The sequence below is a fragment of the Drosophila arizonae genome, chromosome 3 (assembly GCF_054131065.1).
Source record: "Drosophila arizonae isolate 15081-1271.41 chromosome 3, UAZ_ARI_1.0, whole genome shotgun sequence".
In the NCBI taxonomy this organism is placed as follows: Eukaryota; Metazoa; Arthropoda; class Insecta; order Diptera; family Drosophilidae; genus Drosophila; species Drosophila arizonae.
Window position 1 is genome coordinate 15,483,916 of NC_142923.1, and position 18,247 is coordinate 15,502,162.

The window sequence follows — 18,247 nt, forward strand, 5'->3', positions numbered from 1 at the left end:
CTGTTTCAACTTGATTCACTCTCAACCACACGTACATACACAAAACTACTGATAAGCTTCATGTAGCCAGTGACTATTATAAATCATTGCGTTCAGCTGCAAGTTGAGTTAGTAAATCAACAGAAGCTTTACGAAAATATACAAAATGAAACTTGTAGCAGTACTTTGCGTATTCATCGCTCTCTTCGGCGCTTCCATCGCTCTGAAGAATGGTAAGTCTAAATACCTAATTCTAAATATCTCATTTCTGCAAGCAACTTTCTCTTTGTGCTCTGTGCTCAGACATCTGCGGTCTACCGCCAGCCAGTGATGGCATCGGCTTGATGAGGTGCTTTGCTATACTTCCCAGCTGGACCTACTACGCTGCGGACAATGCATGCAAGGAATTTGACTACGGTGGCTGCGGCGGCAATTCAAATCGTTTCGAAACTCAGGAACAGTGCGAGGCAAAGTGCAAGGAGTAGATTTACTTAAACCAAAAACTGATACACTAAATAAAGCGTGGCAAAAAGTTTCTTAAGGTCAATTCGATACAGTTTGCTTCGTTTTACTGAATAATATGTAAACGCATTTTAAAATTAGATTCGTTTTGGTTCATATATTAACTAATACATACATACATAACGTAGTATAAATATTTCTGCTCCCAGTAAGTCGAGTTAGTTGCTCTAAAACCTGTACAAAATGAAACTCCTCCTTTGCGTACTCCTCGCTCTAGTTGGCCTATCCCTCGCTGCTCCGCAAAATGGTAAGTCTAAGCAACTTATCCTGAGAGATTACACTAACTTTAAATTCGTCCTCAGCCTGTCAGCCTTGCATTTTGTAAATTTGAATGAAGACATCGATGTCGATGTCCATTAATATTTTCAAAATCAAGCATCGATGTTGGATTAATACATCGGATTGATCATCAAATTATAAAAATAAAAATGAGCATTCATAGCAGTGTTTTGCTTAAGGCCTAACTTTAAAATTGTTAACATAGGAGATATATCATATGCTTTCATAGCAGTCTTATACATTTCACTAAAATTAAACAGAATTTCATATTATTCTAGAGGGAACAGAAGATGAAGGAGTAGGACTACGTTAATTAAATTTAATAACATGAATAAGTCAACTTGATTGATGAAACGCAGAGGTGTCATTCGCTTCTTAAAAAGGGTTAGATACCCGCGAGTGTTTCAATATTGAGTTCCTACTGATATTGTGATATACAAAGAATCCTCGTTGTACTTGGAAGACGCTATAACCATATAAGTTTCCTAATATAAGTTTATCTGGGGGTGAATTTGATTTTTACAGTTTTTAGGTCCTCGACCATACTCGGTTTTCTGCAGAGCATAACTAAGCTAGAAATGCATGCATAAACCAAGGCAAATGGATAACTGGATTCAGAAATCAGTAAAGTCAGTAAATGGGCGATGCAAAACAGGAATGCATTGACGACACTCATTATGAATCACGTTTACAATCTTCGTAGTATTTAAGCATCAGCGAAAATATGATATCTCATCAAGTTCATCTGAGGTAACCTGCAGTGTCCCAGAGTAACGAAACGATTTCAAACGCTGTGCACTGGCATTATCTTCAAGGAGGACGAGGACGATGAAAAAGCTAATTGAGTCGCTCTGGATCACATACACAACCTGAAGATTTTTTAGAGCGACACACTGAGCGATAAGAGCTAGAACCTCTAGAGATGTTTTGAGCCACTAATTAAATTTTCCGTCGTTCACAATGATTTATACTAATCCAATAGATACAATGATTTTAAACAGGAAATTGATTTATTCAGTGCATTAACTTTACGTAATTCTACTCCTTGCACGTGGACTCGCACAGTTCTTGAGATCCGAAACGATTTGAATTGCCGCCGCAGCCACCATAGACAAAGCTTTTGCATGCATTGTCCTCGGGGTAGTAGCTCCAGCTGGGTATGAAGGCGGCACACTTGATCAGGCCGTTGCCGTCAATTGCTGGCGGCAGTTCGCAAATGGCTGAGGAGGAATCAAAATTAGCTGAGTTCCTCGGAATCAGTTACTGACTGCAACTTACGATCCTTCAGAGCGAGGGATAGGCCAAAGAGAGCAAGGAATACGCAAAGTACTGACACGAATTTCATTTTCTATAGTTTTTAAGGCTTCGATGAAACAACTAATTTGGTTTGCTGCAGCTCACACTGATTTATACTAATCTGTGGGTATACGTGCTCAATGATGCTATCAGTTCGTTTGTGTGTGTGTGTGTGTGTGTGTGTGTGTGTGGGCATGTGTACAAATTAAGTTAAGGTTCATTAACAAGTGCCTGCAAAAAAGTGAATAAATAGCAGGAGAGGACCGAGGCAGCTAAGATTAACTACAAAAATAATATATATATATATATATATATTTTTTTTTTTATATATAATTATAAAGACAATTTATTCATTATTATCACTATTTATATTTTCAGCTGCGAGTTGGGCGTTACCCATAAATTTGACTTTAATACTGTCGCCCCCTCTAACAAAAGACGCCGGCCCTGGAGCTAAGTACTCATGCTCATTAGAGCTGTACAAATATGGGTAGGTCGGAGTAGAGGAGACGTGATTTCTATAAGTGTAGATGAGTACTATGAGTATAAAGCTTATATACTATATATACGTATGTATGTATATATAGAGACTTTTCGGGTGCTTCCCATTAGGCGGCTGCGCTGATTGTCGTCTCCGCCGACTGCTGTGGCTGCGTAGTCTGCTCTGGGCTCTGCTCAGTCGCGGATGCTTTTGTCTCTGCTGGTGTCTCTGCCTTACCCAGGCACAGCTGCTCACACTCCGCCTTGGAATCGAAGTTGTTGCTGTTGCCGCCACAGCCGCCGTAGATGAACTCCTCGCAGGCGTGCGTGTCCAGATTGTAGGCGAAGCGATAGAATAGGGCAAAGCAGCGACCCGCCACCTTGGGCTGGTGGCACTGCTCCGGCACCCTGGCCTCGTCCACAGCCGGTAGCTGCGTTGTCGGGCCCTCTGGTTCCTGTTTCTCCACCACCAGCCGGGACTGATCCACAGCGGCGCTGTGTACACACATGGCGCCCAGGACTACAGTGAGCGCAATTATTGACAGCTGGGAGCACATTTCGTTTCAGTTTCTTAGCCGCGAATGATGCCAGCTCTGGCATTTAGCCAGCCTTAAATACTGAAAGCCGAAACGAATCAACACGTAGCCGTAGTTAATTTCGTTATCATAGCCTATTTGCTCGAGTCATTCGTCAAGGCATGTAAATCACAGTGACTCGCTGACAGTTCTTGACGTCCTCACCTGCCTCAGTTGCAGTTCAACGCACATATTAATATTTCAGAGTTTTATGATAGTTCAGCTCCAGCTAAATCATATGCTACTTCCGCACAGCTGTCGCCAGTTCCCCAATTTGCTTTGACGCGCTTTGTTTTCGTGTTATGAACAATTGTCACGGCACAAGTGACGTGACGATCAGTATCGCGGATATCAAATGTTGTATTCATGTAAAGTAGTTAATGGGATATTAAATACATTTTTATTCAACTTTATTGCTATCATTTCGGATTTTTTTTGTTTTGTTTTTATATGTATTTAATTAGCTTGTTTTATTTTTTTTTTATTATTATTTATATCTTATAAATTTATAAAATATTAGCAATTTTAGAATATTATATCGAAGTATATACTTAAAGAATTTTAAAATAATAATAGCAAGCGAAAAATTCCTTACCATCGCTAGTATTCACATCAAATAAAATCAAGGGAATTCATTGTGTTGTTTAATCTGTTGTATCTTTTATGGATTTCGCAATATTTGCTATAATTATTCTTATTATTTATTTATTTATTTATTTTTTTTTTTTTCATTTTCAATACCAATATTTGCTTTTATACAGTTTATATAGTTTTAGACTTAATTTTATATACAAAATATCAACTATGATCAGGAAACTAAACAAATGTCAAAACGATATGATACTTCCGGAATCATCTATATACATATATGTATGTATATTCTATGCATCTGTTTATATCTGTATCTATGATTTGCATATTTGTATGCACATACGCATCTGTCTCACTCAATATGCATGAGTTGATAAGAACAGATGCATATATTAACGATTGCTTATGAATGTTTTTATCATTATATATAGCATATTATGTTTTAGCTTAAGCCATGTTATCTTCCAGCAATTTTCCTGTAAATAAATCCCTTCCATCGGATTCTTATGAATTCAAGTAGGACATGGAAGAGATGGAACAGAATTTCGATAGTAGTAGTGGATGTTTGTGGCACATGAAGCAGTATTCACAATCATGCCTTCTCTGTGATTCTCATGAGCTCAAGTAAGGCATAGAAAAGAGTAACTACTGTTAGTAGTAGTATTTGATCATGGTGGTGCTTGAAAAAGTCTACATATAATTGTATCATGCCTTCTCTGAGATTCTCATAAATTTTAGCAACATTTCCAGCATAAGTTCATCTATAATATAAGCCTATTTCCATTTCTTTCTATTTCTTTATATATTTTATGCCTTTCGATAACTTTTCATCTCCCTAACTTTGGAGTCTCTCAATATATTATAGAAATTCCACTGCTAAATTCAATGCAAATAACCAGTTTTAGCCACTATCACAATATTTCATGGAATTCGCTAATTGTTATGAGAACAGTTAACGATAAGCACAAATACGGCTTTCCGGCTAAGTTAAGCAACAGGCGGAACATCTTGTTTACTAACTGAGAATTCACACAGAATACATTAATATTTGGCCAGCATATTCAATATGGTAATTGACCGCAAAGTAGAGCGTAGAAAATGATATAAACAAACGTTAGATGGATCTTTTATTTGGTATGCATAGACTGTGGCGTTATTGTTGATTCATAGAACTTGAGTCACTTCTTGACCAGGCACGCCTCCTCGCAGGTCTGTCGGAAGCCCCAGCGATTGTCGTTGCCCCTGCAGCCGCCGTACTTGAATGTCTCACAGCTGTTCTTCTCCTTATTGTAGTAATAGCGCTCCAGGCTCATGCGACAAGGACCCGTTTCCAGAGGCTGCAGGCATTTCGCATCTGTCACAAATTTGGAAACATAAGAAATCAACGAGTAATCTAGCAATTTCCTTCAGACTCTACCTTGCTTGCGTTGTGGCTGCGTTGGCTGCTGCTTGGCAATTGGCCTGGCTGTGGTGGTGCTGGTGGAGCCAACCGCCTGTGGCTGGGCCTGTGCCAGCGGCTTGGGCTTGGCCGTGGTCACCGCCTGAGCCAGCTGTGTGAGGCCGAGCAAAACAATTGCGGCCAAGCACAGAAATTGGGTCATTCCCATCACTCGTTTCATTCTCAATGTGATCGCTGATAACTGCGCGTTAATAACTGCAAACAACAACTGAATCTTCTATTTTTTGTGCTCAAAGCTGTCTAACGAGCTTTTTGAAAAATACAAAATATATATTTATATATGTAAGCACTGTGTACGTGTGTGTGTGTGTGTAGCGAGGCGTTTAGCTCAAATTGCGCATACGAAGTGTTGAACACAAACTAGCTTAATTATCAAATTTACACACACGCGCGTCTAGGTATATACATATATGTAAATATATATATACATATATATGTATTTATATACACGTATGTATATACCCATTATATATAAACATATTGTAAACAGGTGTAGAAAATCTACAGCTATCAAATTTTAATTATATTATTATATATTAAATTAATTAAGATTATATTATTATATATAAATATACACATTCATAGTATATAGTATTTCATATATTAAAATAATATGTCGAAATACTTTGTCGCCGACTTTGATAAACATAAAAGCGAATTAAACGCATTTTTGTTATAATTTTTAATAATATTAAAAAATTAAATGGAATCTTCATTATGGCTAAATTGTGTTTTTATGAATTTGTATATATTTATATAAAATTTGAATGAGCAATACATTTGCATAGTATGCACTTCCCGATTTGCAACAGAGATCAACAGAATTTCACTGCAAGGGTTACTTGATTGACCTTGGCGTGTACATATGTCATTTTATATGAGTCCGAAAAATATTGATTGCATGGTAACTCATTGGTCGACTACTCTTGCAGCGCATCATTTATTTTGAGGCTGTTTGTCGACCGACTTAATTTTTAATTTCATTGTAATTCGTTCGTCAACAAACTAAAGCAATTTATGACGCAATAAACATTTTACAGCTATCACTTGATGTTTTTGAAACACACACACACACACACACACACACACATAAACATATTAGAAGCAAATGAGTACTGAAATACTTAGAATTTCCGGGGCAATACGGTAATTTGCATAAGAAATTCGTGTCTTCGGTGTAAGTCACGTGCTTGGCAGCAATTACTAAGTTTAAGTAGGATTCAAGCGTTGCACTTTGCAGGGCACATTAATAATGCATTTGTCAGTGGGACAGTTGCTAATAATTAGACTGACTCAGACCCCCAAAAGATGTGGGCGTGGGCGAGGTAGGGGTAAGCGGACAAGGGCTGGGCAAAAACGTTAGCTAGGTGTTAATGCACAGGGCAAATTGAATTAGCACTTAACTATGTTGTTAATCACAACGACGATGGGAACGATGCTGACTATGATGATGGTGATGATGATGATGATGATGATGGAGTGCAGTCAACAGTCGTGCTATTTATTCATTAGTCCAACTGAACACACGAAAGCATATGTGGAGCGTAGGTGGCACACGAAAATTTGGCTGATTGAATGGCCGAAATGATGTCTCTCTCTCTATCTCGCTCACTCACTGTGTGTGTGTGTGTGTGTGTGTGTGTGTGTGTGGTGACAATTCAGTTAACTGTCTAATTTGCCCGAAATAATTGAAATGCTGCCCAGGCGAGACACATTAATTGCGCCGCTCGTCATCCAAAACTGCGTTTAATTACTAAATTAGACACTGTTCGAAATTGAGAGCTGCAGCTAAACCAACTCTCCATCTCTCATTCTATCTCGCTCTCCCATTACTTCACTCAATTAACTTACTCATACAGCTGCCTGTGCGCTTTGGCCAAAGTCCCAAGTGTATCTCTGCCTCTGTATCTCAATTAGCATATGCATGAGACAGCGCGTAAACAACTTCAGTTGAAACTGAAAGCCCAGCCAGTTCTGTTTTGGTATTCGTTTTTATTTATATTTTTCGCAAATGTATTGGAAATTCCACCAGCAAAATCAACTTCAATTTGTTGTATCTGTATCTGTAGCTCACGCTGTTGCTGTTGTTGTTGTTGTAGTCGCTGCTGTTGCCATTGATATGCGGAACATGTTTGTGTTTTGTTGCCACTGCAAAAGTTTTACGTCATTTCGTGTGAGCAACGACTATAAGTGTTATGAACGTAGGGTATTAATCGGAGGGCTGAGCCTCTTAGTAACTAGCGGAGCTGAGATACAATTAAATTTAGAAAATAAATTTAGATTTAGATATTGAAAAGACTGTTGAAATATCATAAATAATATTACTTGGCATAATGTATGGAGAAATATGTGAATAACTATGTACATATATACCGAGAGGTATATATTAACGGCTCTTTATTTGTATGAAAATACTTTTCCACGTGATTTTCAAAGGAGTCACAGCTATAAGAACTCAATCGCATTTCTGTATAAGGTAAATATATTTAAATTTGAAGTTATATGGTTGCTCAAATTGAATAATTTACAAATTTATAAACAGTGATATATAATATTCAATATTTACACATTTCAATCAATTATTTGTACATACAATTGTAATTTGTATTTTTTAATATTCGTTATATTAACATTTTCTACTTTTTTTTTTGTTTGATTAAAATTAATTTATTTTAATATTACATATATATTTTTAACTTTATTGTTTTTTTTTTTAATTTAATTTTTAGCGTATTTACTATAATATTACTTTTAATATTATTTTTTTAATTTTTTTTTTTTTTACTCAAGCTGAACACTTGCACATTTTATTATGTGTATATTTTTGTTGTAAATTTTTGCTTTTATTTTAATCAGAATTATTGTTAGACGAATCTATACGCATTGCAGTCAAAGTTGAATTAGTACTTCCAGATTATCATTCCACATTTTAGTTATAGCATTTAGATTATATAATTGTTATAAACGCAAATTTATGAACTCTTGAACTTAAGGCAAACCAATGAAAACTGGAAATTGTCAGCGACTATTCCCAGAAATACGGCAAAATTTTTAATTGCCTATAAATATAAAACAATTATAAATATGCAACTCAATTACACAATATTTACAAAAATTATTGTATAGCAATATAGAAGCATTCATTTTACAGCTAGTCGCAAGAAATCTGCTAACAATGCGAAACAATTTTTTGAACATATTTGAAAGAAAAGACTGATCACCTGCTATATACATGATATTTAATATTATAAGCTAATATGGCCACAAAGTAGAACTTATGAACCTTATATACTATATACATCAATATAAAATGTAATCTAATCGTAGTGTATAAAATAAATAGATGATCTAAGCTAAAGCTAGAACAAACAATGTTTGGGATGCTCAAAAAGTACATGAAGTAGGTGAGTTGGCTGTTGCTATGACCGACTTGGCACTTAAATTGGTCAATGTTGAATCTTGCCTAGGCAAAAGATATATTTGAAAAAAAAAGAGAAGAAAGAAACAACAAACAATTGTCGAAGCGCGCTTAGTGAGTTGTTAACCCAAGAACGAGTCGGTTGTACGCAATGCCTGGGCTATGGCAGTTGCTCCAGCTGCTGTTGCTGCTGATCCCGGTGCTGCTCCTGCAACTGGGTGATGTCGATGGCGCCTCGAAACGCGGTAAGGCTAACCCAGATGGTCGTCCATCAATTGGCAACTAATGTGGAACATGTTGCAGTCAAGCTGTGCCTCCAGCCCATGGTCAGTGGCCGTTGCTTTGGCTATGTGGAGAGCTACGCCTACAATCCGCTCGAGCGGCGCTGCGAGGCCTTCATCTACGGCGGCTGCGGCGGCAACGAGAATCGTTTCGACAGCAAGGCCGCCTGCGAGTATGCCTGTCGTGATGTCTGATAACTGTTGGCCGAATTAGTGTTGTTGTTGTTGTTGTTGTTGTTGACTGATGACAATGATTGATGTTAATAAGAACTAGAGCTAGTGCTAGTGCTATTGCTAGTGCTTATATTCAATTTGTGGTTTGATTGCTTTTGTTGGCCGAGTTATTGCGCAGCTTGACGTGCCGCGCATTATTGCAGATCTTCTCGCAGTCCTCCAGCGAGCCGAAGAGTCGCTTATTGCTGCAGCCCATGAAGTGGCAGCGCTGCGTCTCCACATCGTAGTAGATGCCCACCGTGGTGGGCACGCACAGGCCGCTCGTCGTGGGCTTCACCTGGCACAAATCACCTGCGCGACAAACTCAAGTGAGACACGGAGACAAAATGGAGTGCGAGTGCGTTAGCTAGCTGAGACTTACGTGTGCGCGCCACAGCCAACTGCCACTCGAGGCACACGGCCAGCAGCAGCAGCAGCAGCGAGATTTGTCTGCTCCTTGTCGGGGCGTTCATTTTGCCAATGCTGAAGCTGAAGCTGAGTCGATTTGCGGAATAATATTTGAGATATATTTCGAGTGCTCTTCTTGCTCTGCCTGCTTAGCTCCTGGCGAATTCAGCTCTGTAGTGCGGCTGGCACAATTATCATCTGTATTTCCATAGATTCACTGTCGACTGTCGCTGCGACGAAGTTGTAGACAAATGCGCAGCAGAGGCAGCTGCCTTTCGCCATATATTGAAGCGCAGCAGTTGTATAGTATATGACGATCTATTGATATGCCTTCTCGTCTTCTTGTGCAATTTATGAGTTTTTTAATACGCGACAGCGACAAGTTCAGCGCACAGCGCACAGAGACAACCGAATTGAGCCGAAAATTCTACACACACACACACACACGCACACAGACACAAAGAGAATCTTTTGACACACTTGCAGATTAACGTTTATACGACTTGTTCCGGTCACCTTTTAGCTATAAAGAACGATTCTCTGGCATGAATTCACAATGTTTGGGTATGTATATTGAAATGGGTCTTGCGCCACATTTGATCGCTGGATGAGCTATTGCCTTTCTGCTGTCGCAAACTCGACTCGAAACCTCGAACAAAAGGCGAACAGATTCGTAATCAGGTTGCGCTCTGCCAATAGCCGCTGCTGACGCTGCCGTTGACTGATAACAGCACTACAACAACACCAACGCCAACAACAACAGTGTGACTGAGTCTGCGATGTCTCGCTGCCTGCATGTGCGTTGTTGATAATATGCATGGAGCTGGCGAGCGTACGAGTCTGGGGACCGCCGCTTGGGGGTTGGGATTCCAGCTAAAACTGGCGAACGCCTGTTGCAGAAGGCCGATCTACTATCCAGGGCCAGGGCTGACTAAGAACGAAGCATGACTACGCTTACTAAGTTTTTCTTCGAAATAACTGGGAATAATTGTATATGTTCCTATAAATTAGGAAATATGGGAACACAATTTCTCAGATAATGACATGTTAAAGATTTAGTTTTTTGCATTTCGACAACAATAAAGCAAACTAAAAATATTTTATAATTATATTATTTTATTTTTATTTTATTTATAAATTGATTAAAAATATAGTGTTCCATATAAATAAATATAAAAAAAATAAATATATTTGAAAGAATTTTCCTGTCAAATGAAAAAAACAAAAAACAAAATTTTTTTTTAAATATCTGTGTACGTTCATACTATTTGAAAGTATTATATGTATTCAATAAATATAAAATATATTTATATATATAAAATATTTTCAAATCATTGACATTTCGCATTCCTGAAAATATTTGTGAAATATTTAAAATCGTTGTCAATTATTAAATGTTTTTTTTTTTTTTTTTTTTTTTTTTTTTTTTTTTTTATACTAGTTTGTTTCTTAATATTACAAATATTTTTTAGTTCTCAAAACTTTTAAATTTTAAATTCGCAGCCATTTAGACGATCAAACTACAATACCTCCATTCGGGTTAGCGCACTGAGAGCTGACGCAAGCATGGCTCGAGGCTCAACTAAGTAAGGCAACTAATTAGGCTGCTGCTGCTTGGAACATGCCACAAGAAGACAAAGTCAAGCACGTTTCAGATGCTCATTGGAAATAAACAATTACGTCACGGGTCAGGGCGGTGATTAACACCGGGTCTCGATTAAAATCAGACGCAGTTTGTTTTTATACTAGAGAGAGAGGTTTATTATAATGCGCTTTATTCGTATCAACATCTCATTCATTTCTATAGTAATCGGGACTGCGACGCTTGCCCAGCACACAGGTCGCCACGCAGTCCTCCAGGCTGCCGAAGCTCTGGCCGGGCGTCAGACGGCAAGCCCCAATCGAGTACATCTGGCAGTCGAGCGTGGCCGGATCGTAGTAGAAGCCCTCGATCTCAATGGTGCACATGCCCTCGGAGAAGGGCGGCGGCTTTATGCAAATGTCTGCAGCAAATACAAAATCAATTAGTGGATGCACTTCTACTCTCTCTCTCTCTCTCTACCATCTACTCACTTGGTATGCCGGGTACATAGCGTGTCTCAATCTCAGCAAATCCCAGCAAGCCGAGCAGCAGCAGCAACAACAAAGGCTTCATCATCGTCATCTCGCTGATATTATATAGCGCAGAACCACCCGCTGACAACTGAGCGAGCCACTGAGTGAGTGAGTGAGTAAGTGTTGCCAGAGCAACGCCAAACTTGTCAGCGGCAACACCTCACACACACTCACACTCACACACTGAAAGCTGTCGATAGCCCACGGATGCGATAAGCAATGCCATGCGACAGTTCTATGCCAAAAGGGGACGAGTGTGACTCTAGATTGTGTGCCCCAATGGATGGATGTCAAAGATCTCTGGACCCACATACACATAGAGCGTGGCTGAAGACTCATTGTGAATTGTGCAAAGTTATTCAGAACAAGAGAACAAGAGAAGAGAGTGAAAGTGATTTGAGAATCAAGCGAAAGATCAGCTACGTTACGATTATTTTTTATAATTTAGCACGAATACTATAATGCCGCGAATATGAGAATGATCTAATTAATTGATCTCTTTCTGTCTATCTTTTTTAATACAAAGTTGTCTTTCAGGCTTCAGAAATATTCCAATTAAAATTTGCGCATATACGATCTCAACATAGCTGTAAATATTGTTCGTTTGTATTGAACATTACAATTTAGCTGATCAAAGCTGATAAGACAACACATTCGTTATCAGCTAATTAATAAATATATTTATAATAGTAAGTGTAACAATAATCAACTGAAATAATTACTGCTTAAAGCAGTTCATTGAGATGCACATCCTTTCGCACAGCATTGTTGAAGCCCTCCTTATAGCGATACCATATGGGGCTCTTAACAATTGCATCAGTTTTAACTGTAAAACATTTCAATATATAATTACTGCTCGAGCTACAACAGCCATTAGCCTACCTTCCTCGGCTGCCGCTGCTGCTGTTGTCTTGTGCGTAACGCGCCCAAAGAAGTCTTTCGTGAGCTGTTGAAAAATACAAGAAATTCATAATTAAATAATAATAATGCAAGAGAAACAAAGAGTATGCAAAAATGAAATGAAATTTGCCATATAATCAGAAAGAAAAGCTTCAGCTCTAAGTGAGAGAAATGAAGAGAATTGGCGTAAAGCAACCCCTAAACAAATGCACAACCCCAATGAATGAGGACATTTTGTTGTTGCTGTCGTTGCTGTTGCTGTTGTTGTTGTTGTTGCTGGCAGTCGCTTTCGTTTAGGATTGGCAATAAATGTTCGTTTGCGCTGATCCCACATTACGACCCCGAAGACAATGGGCAGCCGAATCCCCTTATGGGTTATTAGCTTTTACAGGATTTGCGGCAGCAGCAGCACGACGGAGGGACCCTAAGTCGAAGGCGGATTTGCGGATGAGTGGCTGTGGCAATTTGGATAGAGCTAACTTTCAATAAGCTGCGCCACGAAAAAATTTGCAACAGAATTGCTGCTAAGTAAATGCAAGGCATGCAAATTGCCCGAAATATGTGAAAAGCAGCCACGGCTCACCTGCTGCTTGGGCGGCGCATTGAAGTCGCTTATTTGCTTTGGCTTCAATGTTTGCAAATGATTTGGCAGACGCGCTGCAACCGCCTTTTGCTTCGAGCCAGGCGCTCCAGTTGCCCCTGCAGCTGCTGCTGTTGCGCTCTTTGTTGTTTCATTGTCCGCTGGACCGCCTTTGGGCGCGGCGCGTCGTATGCGCTCCAGATCCACCTCGCGTGCTATCAACTGGCGACTGAAGTAGGGCAGCGTCAGTCCGGGAAAGCCTATAATATACACAGCACATTAATGCATCGATAATGCGGCTAAGCACAGCAGTGCCAATGACTTCACCTGGAAAGCTGCACAGCGTATCCAAGTCCGGTTCGGTTTGAAACACATAATGGCCCTCCGCCGATTTGACTTGGACGAAGGTCAGCCCAAGATCAACCATCACTTGAATCGTGTGACGCAAATCGTATTGTTCTCTGAGGGGAAAATTATTATTATTAATTGTTCTATCGTAATTAAATTGTAATTTGAATTTTGCTGAATTGAGACGAGGCAAATATGTTTGTTGTAGCACATCAAATGGTAATAATAAAAGAGAAGCGGTTCTCGTTAATTGAAAAGTAAGAAATCTCAAGCTCATTTCTGAGGTTTAATGACCCACAAATGACTTCGTTTAAAAATTTTAATTTGCATTTTTATTAACTCTAATGAAACTTAGACGAATCTATCATTTTAAAACATATAAAGCGGGAAACTTCTCGAGAGATCGTCTTCAGTCTTCCCAGAACGCTATACTTCCTCCTTAAAGTTCTCATGAATTACAAATTGACTTAGTTTAAGTCTAACTCCAATCTTGGTATTGACTAGCTTTCCATATGAACTGACTGTCATATCAATGATGTTTTGCCTACATAATCTACTTAGACCGTTGGTTCTCCTTCGTGCAGTGTATGCTTCCTGAAGCTTACAATATATTTCTTGGCTCCTCCTACTGCATACTCACTTCTGGGATAACAGTTGAACAGCCACGGAGCGCAGCTGTGGCGAGAGAATGCGCTTCAGCAGCGGCACCGTATCCAGCAGCAGAATGTTGCCTTGGCCCACGCCCTGAGCTGATGTGGTGATGCCTTTGCGCAGTGCTTGAAAGATGTTGCGCTGGTTCGTGGACTTTTGATTGAACTGAAAAGAGAGAGAGAGAGAGAGAGAGAGGGAATAAGTCTGGGAGAGCAAGTGAATGGGGGCCAGTGTAAACAGTGCGAAATCTATGCAGAACTCTCATTAATCTTGTGATTGCATTTGAGCCACATAATGCACAAGAAATTACAAGGCTTGATTGTGTTGATTATGCACTTTTCTGTGGCCCTCGCCAGGCTTGTTTGCCCCAGCTAATGAGGATTGCATAATACATGAGGCAGCCTCAAAGAGTCCACTGCTTACATGCCAAAATGAAAAGAAATGATGCGACCCGAGGCCCAGCGCCAGCCATCAACGTTTGCCTACCTCAAAGCCACGCGTGGGAAATGCAATTTTCGGCCAGGCCAGTGTGGCAAAGAGCAAATGCCAGACCACAAACCCGTACTGCAAATATGGATAGATGCTGTAGTTCTGCTGCCGTGCGATTTGATGCTGCAGCGCGTCCGAGAAGCAAAACCATTGCAGCGCCTCGCAGATGCCCGTAAAATTCGGATCTGGCATCCGTTGCTGCAAATAGTTCTCATAGACGCCTTGAGTGAGCCTAAAAGAATTTCAAATGATTTGAATTTTGTTTGCGCCTTCTTTTGATTTTTGTTATTTTTGCAGAGGGTATTCATATGACTGCGCACCTTTCGTAATCCCCGCTGGAGTGCACCACGTCCAGCACATTGCGCACTCGCGTTGCCACGGACATGTTCGTCATGGTCACCTGAGCAGCTTCCTCAGCATTGTTTGAGCTGCTTTGTTGCAGCTGCTTCTTTGGCCGTTGAATCTGTGAATGAAAGAGGTATATATTACTTGGCTTATGTATATAGCATAAGTGTGTATGCAAAAATGTCTCCTCGATTCGCCTTTATATACATATGAATTTAAAGTTGAATCGGAAAATAAAAATATTGATTTAGAATATATTTGAGTCAGAGAGTATTGGGGCTTCTCATGAAGCATTTAATGCACTTTCTGTAAGCTGTATGTCAAAGAAAATACTCAACTGAGTTGAACTTGGCTAGCCTAAGCGATATCAGTATGTATATGTGAGAGATGACATTTCAGATTTCGGTTCTCTTACAAGAATATACCAACCGAATCGCTTACTACTAGCAGTTCTCCTCTGCGAATCACTTCGGCTACTCACATGATGAGCATTGCGCCACTCTCTAACGAAACGACTCTCTCACTGTCAAGCCTCGTTGCTTGGAAGACTGCCCTATACCCATTGATTCGTCTTTAGCTTTCAGCCAAGTTATACTAGCACTCAAACTGAACCAAACCATTCAACTCATATATAAATATATAAACTAAATGTACAATTATGTATAAATTTGGAAAGGTTTTTAACTCACCCTAAATATAGCGCCCCACACATCGAACAGACCTTGATGCCGATCCTTCTGACCCAGATTGTTGTTGAGCACATCCTGAAGCGTCAGACAATGTTTTTGAGCGCTGCAAAATATTAAGATTATTAAAATGAATTAGTGGATATAATAAATGAATATTAAATAGGATAAATAAAATTTAAAAAATAAAATTATATTTGAATTTACCTACAAAATAATGTGATGCTGCTTTTAATAGCCTCCAACCTACCATACACAGCTGTTTCGATTTATTGCCTACCTCACTTACCCTCCTCAGTTTTCTTCATCTATCAGCTCTACTTATATATTGTCTAATTTACTGCCGCTCTCTTTCTTCAATCTAGGCTCTTTTGATCTACCAGTTATTTACATATATGTTTAGTCTAATTCACACTATCGATGTAGTCTCGCTCCAACTCTCTATCTCAGTTCTCTTTATTCCCTCTTAACTTACTTGAAGAACTGCATAGTTGAGATGCAGCTGCGCACATCGTTGCCCGATTTCTCAGCCAAAGCGATGAGTGCGCCAAAGTCCGTTTTCAAGTGCTCCTTGTGCGCGATTTGTAGCAGTCTGCAAAGTGCAAAGAAATTCAGTTGAGTTTAGGCAATCATTTGGCTAATCTGCGCCGCCTACCGCTCGGCCAGACGCGCAGCATCGATGGGCGGAAAGCTGACTACGAATGCAATTTGACGCAATGGTCGCAGGGCGGGATCGTAGATGTCGTTGCAAATGCAGATGATGGGACGACGCAGCACATTGTGCTCCGCCTTGGCGCCTTTGGACTTGGCCTTGCTGAAGATGCCATCGCTGACAAATTTGACCAGATACTCAATGGACTGACGCGGTGCGCCATCAATCTCATCTGAATAGAGAATAGGATGACAAATTGACTTTGTAGCAGGAGCAGCCTCTTCTTACCCAGCACAATGCAATTGGGCCGCTTGTCCTCATTCAGCACTGACGACATTTGTGTACCGTTCTCCAGGGCCAACTTGAAGGCCTCGGGACTGCGATCATCGGAGGCATTTATTTCGCGCACATTGTAGCCGGCATGCCGGGCGATTGTGTGAGCCAGTGTGGTCTTGCCCAGACCGGGCGGACCGCAGAGCAGTGCCACCTTTTGCATGGGTCTGCCCAGCTCGTCCACATTGGTGTTAAGCGCTTGACGCGCTTTGCGCTGTCGCCAGCCTCCGTTGGACTCGAATTTGCCAGTCCGCTTGTTGAAGCTGTTCAGCTGCTGGCTGGCTGCTACTCCAGTGTTGGCTGCCTGCTGTTCCTGCTTGCTGTGAAAGACCTTGCCGAAGACGACCTTGTCCCACATCTTCAGCCAATAGAGCAGACTGCGATTGGTCATCTCATCAGAGAGCAGATCAATGTATTTGCGCGGCTTGTACTTGTCCACCCACAGCCGACCAGTGTCCACGCTAGGAGCAACTGGCTCGGGATTGACGAGCTGTGTTGGTGGAGCCATGCGTCGCAGCACCTGGAAGAAAGGCTTGCTAAGTGACTATTTTCTCCCTGGCTTTGTCTAACTCACCAGCTCGTTGGCCTCCTGCCAGACCTGTTGCTTGGCCTCGCCCAGTAGGCTGCCTGTCAGGTTGTCCCTTGCACTGAGCAGGTCCAGTTGCCGTTGCTCGTACTCTTCCGAGTGGAAGCGCACATAGAGGCGCTCCAGGTCGCTGCGCTGCAGCGCCAGAAATGGCCAGGTGGGAATCTCGTATGAGAGATTCTTCATTTTGAAGTCGTGCAGCGCACGCAGACGCGAAACCTCATCTTGGCGAACCGTTTTGCTGGACTCTCGCATCTTACGCCTCAGCTCCAGTATGCGCTCGATGGCTTCGTTGTCGCGTTGCTCCTCGGTGCGTGCCTTCTTCACCATGGGATCTTCGTAGCTCTCGTGGTACAGATCGTCAATGTCCCCGAAGAGATCTCGTTCCAGCCGTCGCTTGTTGTTGCCTCGCAATCCCAGTTCCTGCAGTTGCTCTGCGGCGGCGCATAGCAGCGGCGCTGTCTTTTCGACTGTGGGAGTAAGTACTTCCTCAATATGCGGCATGCGCTGCATTGGGGTCGAGCAGCCGCGTCCCACTGCCGGCCCCCTGGGCGTACCAAAGAGACGCCGATTGACGGGTCCACCGCCAGCCAACTCACTTTGACTGGCGCCAAATGTGATCTGTGACAGCTGTGGAGAGTTCAGTATGGAATCGCTAAAGCGCGAGACATCTTTGAGGCCCGCAACAGTTGTGTTTGCCTTTTGTTGTTGTTGCTCGAGCGCAGCTGCTGCCTGACGAGATGTGCTCGGTCCATTGTCGACGGCGTCATACTCGTGCGGCATGTCCTCGAGCAGTTCCATTTCATCCTGATACTGCAGCTCAAACTCTTCATTCTCATCAGGATATTGATCCATTTTGAGATGAGTTAAATAAAAGCAACGAGCAGCGAATGATAAACAATAAACAAGTGTGTAAAGTTCCCGCCAAAACAAATGAAGTGATGTTTTTATAGCTGGCCGCTATAAAACTCACGCGGCAGTCTGGCAACTCTACTCAAAATGGCAATATGTGGAATCAAAAATGTGACAGGTATTGAGCGGCGTTAGTCAATAAATGTGAC

The 18,247-nt window shown here is 41.0% G+C and overlaps 8 protein-coding genes across 8 annotated transcripts; 2 read left to right on the plus strand and 6 right to left on the minus strand.

The window, feature by feature from the left end:
• Positions 1 to 52: 52 nt before the first annotated feature.
• On the plus strand, positions 53 to 1,052 carry LOC108610028 (male accessory gland serine protease inhibitor-like). The gene is made up of 3 exons (XM_018001850.2): positions 53 to 212; positions 283 to 748; positions 804 to 1,052. Exons 1-2 carry the CDS (start codon positions 146 to 148, stop codon positions 462 to 464), a joined length of 249 nt encoding a protein of 82 aa, XP_017857339.1. The 5' UTR covers positions 53 to 145; the 3' UTR covers positions 465 to 748; positions 804 to 1,052.
• A 719-nt stretch (positions 1,053 to 1,771) lies between these two features.
• On the minus strand, positions 1,772 to 2,218 carry LOC108610026 (male accessory gland serine protease inhibitor-like). The gene is made up of 2 exons (XM_018001848.2): positions 2,059 to 2,218; positions 1,772 to 2,000 (listed from the first exon to the last, which is right to left on the minus strand). Exons 1-2 carry the CDS (start codon positions 2,123 to 2,125, stop codon positions 1,819 to 1,821), a joined length of 249 nt encoding a protein of 82 aa, XP_017857337.1. The 5' UTR covers positions 2,126 to 2,218; the 3' UTR covers positions 1,772 to 1,818.
• Positions 2,219 to 2,225: 7 nt separating this feature from the next.
• On the minus strand, positions 2,226 to 3,159 carry LOC108610013 (uncharacterized). Its single transcript, XM_018001835.2, has one exon. The coding sequence runs from the start codon at positions 3,111 to 3,113 to the stop codon at positions 2,685 to 2,687; it is 429 nt and encodes a 142-aa protein (XP_017857324.1). The 5' UTR covers positions 3,114 to 3,159; the 3' UTR covers positions 2,226 to 2,684.
• A 1,667-nt stretch (positions 3,160 to 4,826) lies between these two features.
• Positions 4,827 to 5,411, minus strand: LOC108610014 (uncharacterized). The gene is made up of 2 exons (XM_018001836.2): positions 5,140 to 5,411; positions 4,827 to 5,076 (listed from the first exon to the last, which is right to left on the minus strand). The coding sequence occupies exons 1-2, from the start codon at positions 5,339 to 5,341 to the stop codon at positions 4,901 to 4,903; spliced, it is 378 nt and encodes a 125-aa protein (XP_017857325.1). The 5' UTR covers positions 5,342 to 5,411; the 3' UTR covers positions 4,827 to 4,900.
• Positions 5,412 to 8,403: 2,992 nt separating this feature from the next.
• LOC108610018 (uncharacterized) lies at positions 8,404 to 10,277 on the minus strand. Its single transcript, XM_018001840.2, has 2 exons — positions 9,476 to 10,277; positions 8,404 to 9,405 (listed from the first exon to the last, which is right to left on the minus strand). The coding sequence occupies exons 1-2, from the start codon at positions 9,564 to 9,566 to the stop codon at positions 9,188 to 9,190; spliced, it is 309 nt and encodes a 102-aa protein (XP_017857329.1). The 5' UTR covers positions 9,567 to 10,277; the 3' UTR covers positions 8,404 to 9,187.
• LOC108610023 (kunitz-like toxin PcKuz3) lies at positions 8,703 to 9,191 on the plus strand. The gene is made up of 2 exons (XM_018001845.2): positions 8,703 to 8,844; positions 8,903 to 9,191. The coding sequence occupies exons 1-2, from the start codon at positions 8,751 to 8,753 to the stop codon at positions 9,073 to 9,075; spliced, it is 267 nt and encodes an 88-aa protein (XP_017857334.1). The 5' UTR covers positions 8,703 to 8,750; the 3' UTR covers positions 9,076 to 9,191.
• Positions 10,278 to 11,234: 957 nt separating the features above from the next.
• Positions 11,235 to 12,122, minus strand: LOC108610021 (protease inhibitor 1). Its single transcript, XM_018001842.2, has 2 exons — positions 11,575 to 12,122; positions 11,235 to 11,504 (listed from the first exon to the last, which is right to left on the minus strand). Exons 1-2 carry the CDS (start codon positions 11,663 to 11,665, stop codon positions 11,293 to 11,295), a joined length of 303 nt encoding a protein of 100 aa, XP_017857331.1. The 5' UTR covers positions 11,666 to 12,122; the 3' UTR covers positions 11,235 to 11,292.
• A 147-nt stretch (positions 12,123 to 12,269) lies between these two features.
• On the minus strand, positions 12,270 to 18,146 carry cutlet (chromosome transmission fidelity protein 18 homolog). Its single transcript, XM_018001811.2, has 12 exons — positions 17,175 to 18,146; positions 16,556 to 17,120; positions 16,271 to 16,499; positions 16,091 to 16,207; positions 15,619 to 15,721; positions 14,905 to 15,047; positions 14,582 to 14,816; positions 14,085 to 14,260; positions 13,424 to 13,557; positions 13,100 to 13,356; positions 12,499 to 12,562; positions 12,270 to 12,442 (listed from the first exon to the last, which is right to left on the minus strand). The coding sequence occupies exons 1-12, from the start codon at positions 18,039 to 18,041 to the stop codon at positions 12,342 to 12,344; spliced, it is 2,991 nt and encodes a 996-aa protein (XP_017857300.1). The 5' UTR covers positions 18,042 to 18,146; the 3' UTR covers positions 12,270 to 12,341.
• Positions 18,147 to 18,247: the final 101 nt, after the last annotated feature.

What these genes read in the sequence shown, in the direction of transcription:
- LOC108610018 (XM_018001840.2), bottom strand. Translation starts at nt 9,566, where the DNA reads ATGAACGCCCCGACAAGGAGCAGACAAATCTCGCTGCTGCTGCTGCTG. An exon ending in GTTGGCTGTGGCGCGCACAC is followed by an intron (nt 9,406 to 9,475) that starts GTAAGTCTCAGC and finishes TTTGTCGCGCAG; the next exon opens with GTGATTTGTGCCAGGTGAAG.
- LOC108610013 (XM_018001835.2), bottom strand. Translation starts at nt 3,113, where the DNA reads ATGTGCTCCCAGCTGTCAATAATTGCGCTCACTGTAGTCCTGGGCGCC.
- LOC108610023 (XM_018001845.2), top strand. Translation starts at nt 8,751, where the DNA reads ATGCCTGGGCTATGGCAGTTGCTCCAGCTGCTGTTGCTGCTGATCCCG. An exon ending in CGATGGCGCCTCGAAACGCG is followed by an intron (nt 8,845 to 8,902) that starts GTAAGGCTAACC and finishes AACATGTTGCAG; the next exon opens with TCAAGCTGTGCCTCCAGCCC.
- LOC108610014 (XM_018001836.2), bottom strand. Translation starts at nt 5,341, where the DNA reads ATGAAACGAGTGATGGGAATGACCCAATTTCTGTGCTTGGCCGCAATT. An exon ending in GCAGCCACAACGCAAGCAAG is followed by an intron (nt 5,077 to 5,139) that starts GTAGAGTCTGAA and finishes AATTTGTGACAG; the next exon opens with ATGCGAAATGCCTGCAGCCT.
- cutlet (XM_018001811.2), bottom strand. Translation starts at nt 18,041, where the DNA reads ATGGATCAATATCCTGATGAGAATGAAGAGTTTGAGCTGCAGTATCAG. An exon ending in GGCAGGAGGCCAACGAGCTG is followed by an intron (nt 17,121 to 17,174) that starts GTGAGTTAGACA and finishes CCTTTCTTCCAG; the next exon opens with GTGCTGCGACGCATGGCTCC. An exon ending in TGTGGGGCGCTATATTTAGG is followed by an intron (nt 15,048 to 15,618) that starts GTGAGTTAAAAA and finishes TTTCATTCACAG; the next exon opens with ATTCAACGGCCAAAGAAGCA.
- LOC108610026 (XM_018001848.2), bottom strand. Translation starts at nt 2,125, where the DNA reads ATGAAATTCGTGTCAGTACTTTGCGTATTCCTTGCTCTCTTTGGCCTA. An exon ending in ATCCCTCGCTCTGAAGGATC is followed by an intron (nt 2,001 to 2,058) that starts GTAAGTTGCAGT and finishes ATTCCTCCTCAG; the next exon opens with CCATTTGCGAACTGCCGCCA.
- LOC108610021 (XM_018001842.2), bottom strand. Translation starts at nt 11,665, where the DNA reads ATGACGATGATGAAGCCTTTGTTGTTGCTGCTGCTGCTCGGCTTGCTG. An exon ending in CTATGTACCCGGCATACCAA is followed by an intron (nt 11,505 to 11,574) that starts GTGAGTAGATGG and finishes TATTTGCTGCAG; the next exon opens with ACATTTGCATAAAGCCGCCG.
- LOC108610028 (XM_018001850.2), top strand. Translation starts at nt 146, where the DNA reads ATGAAACTTGTAGCAGTACTTTGCGTATTCATCGCTCTCTTCGGCGCT. An exon ending in TTCCATCGCTCTGAAGAATG is followed by an intron (nt 213 to 282) that starts GTAAGTCTAAAT and finishes CTCTGTGCTCAG; the next exon opens with ACATCTGCGGTCTACCGCCA.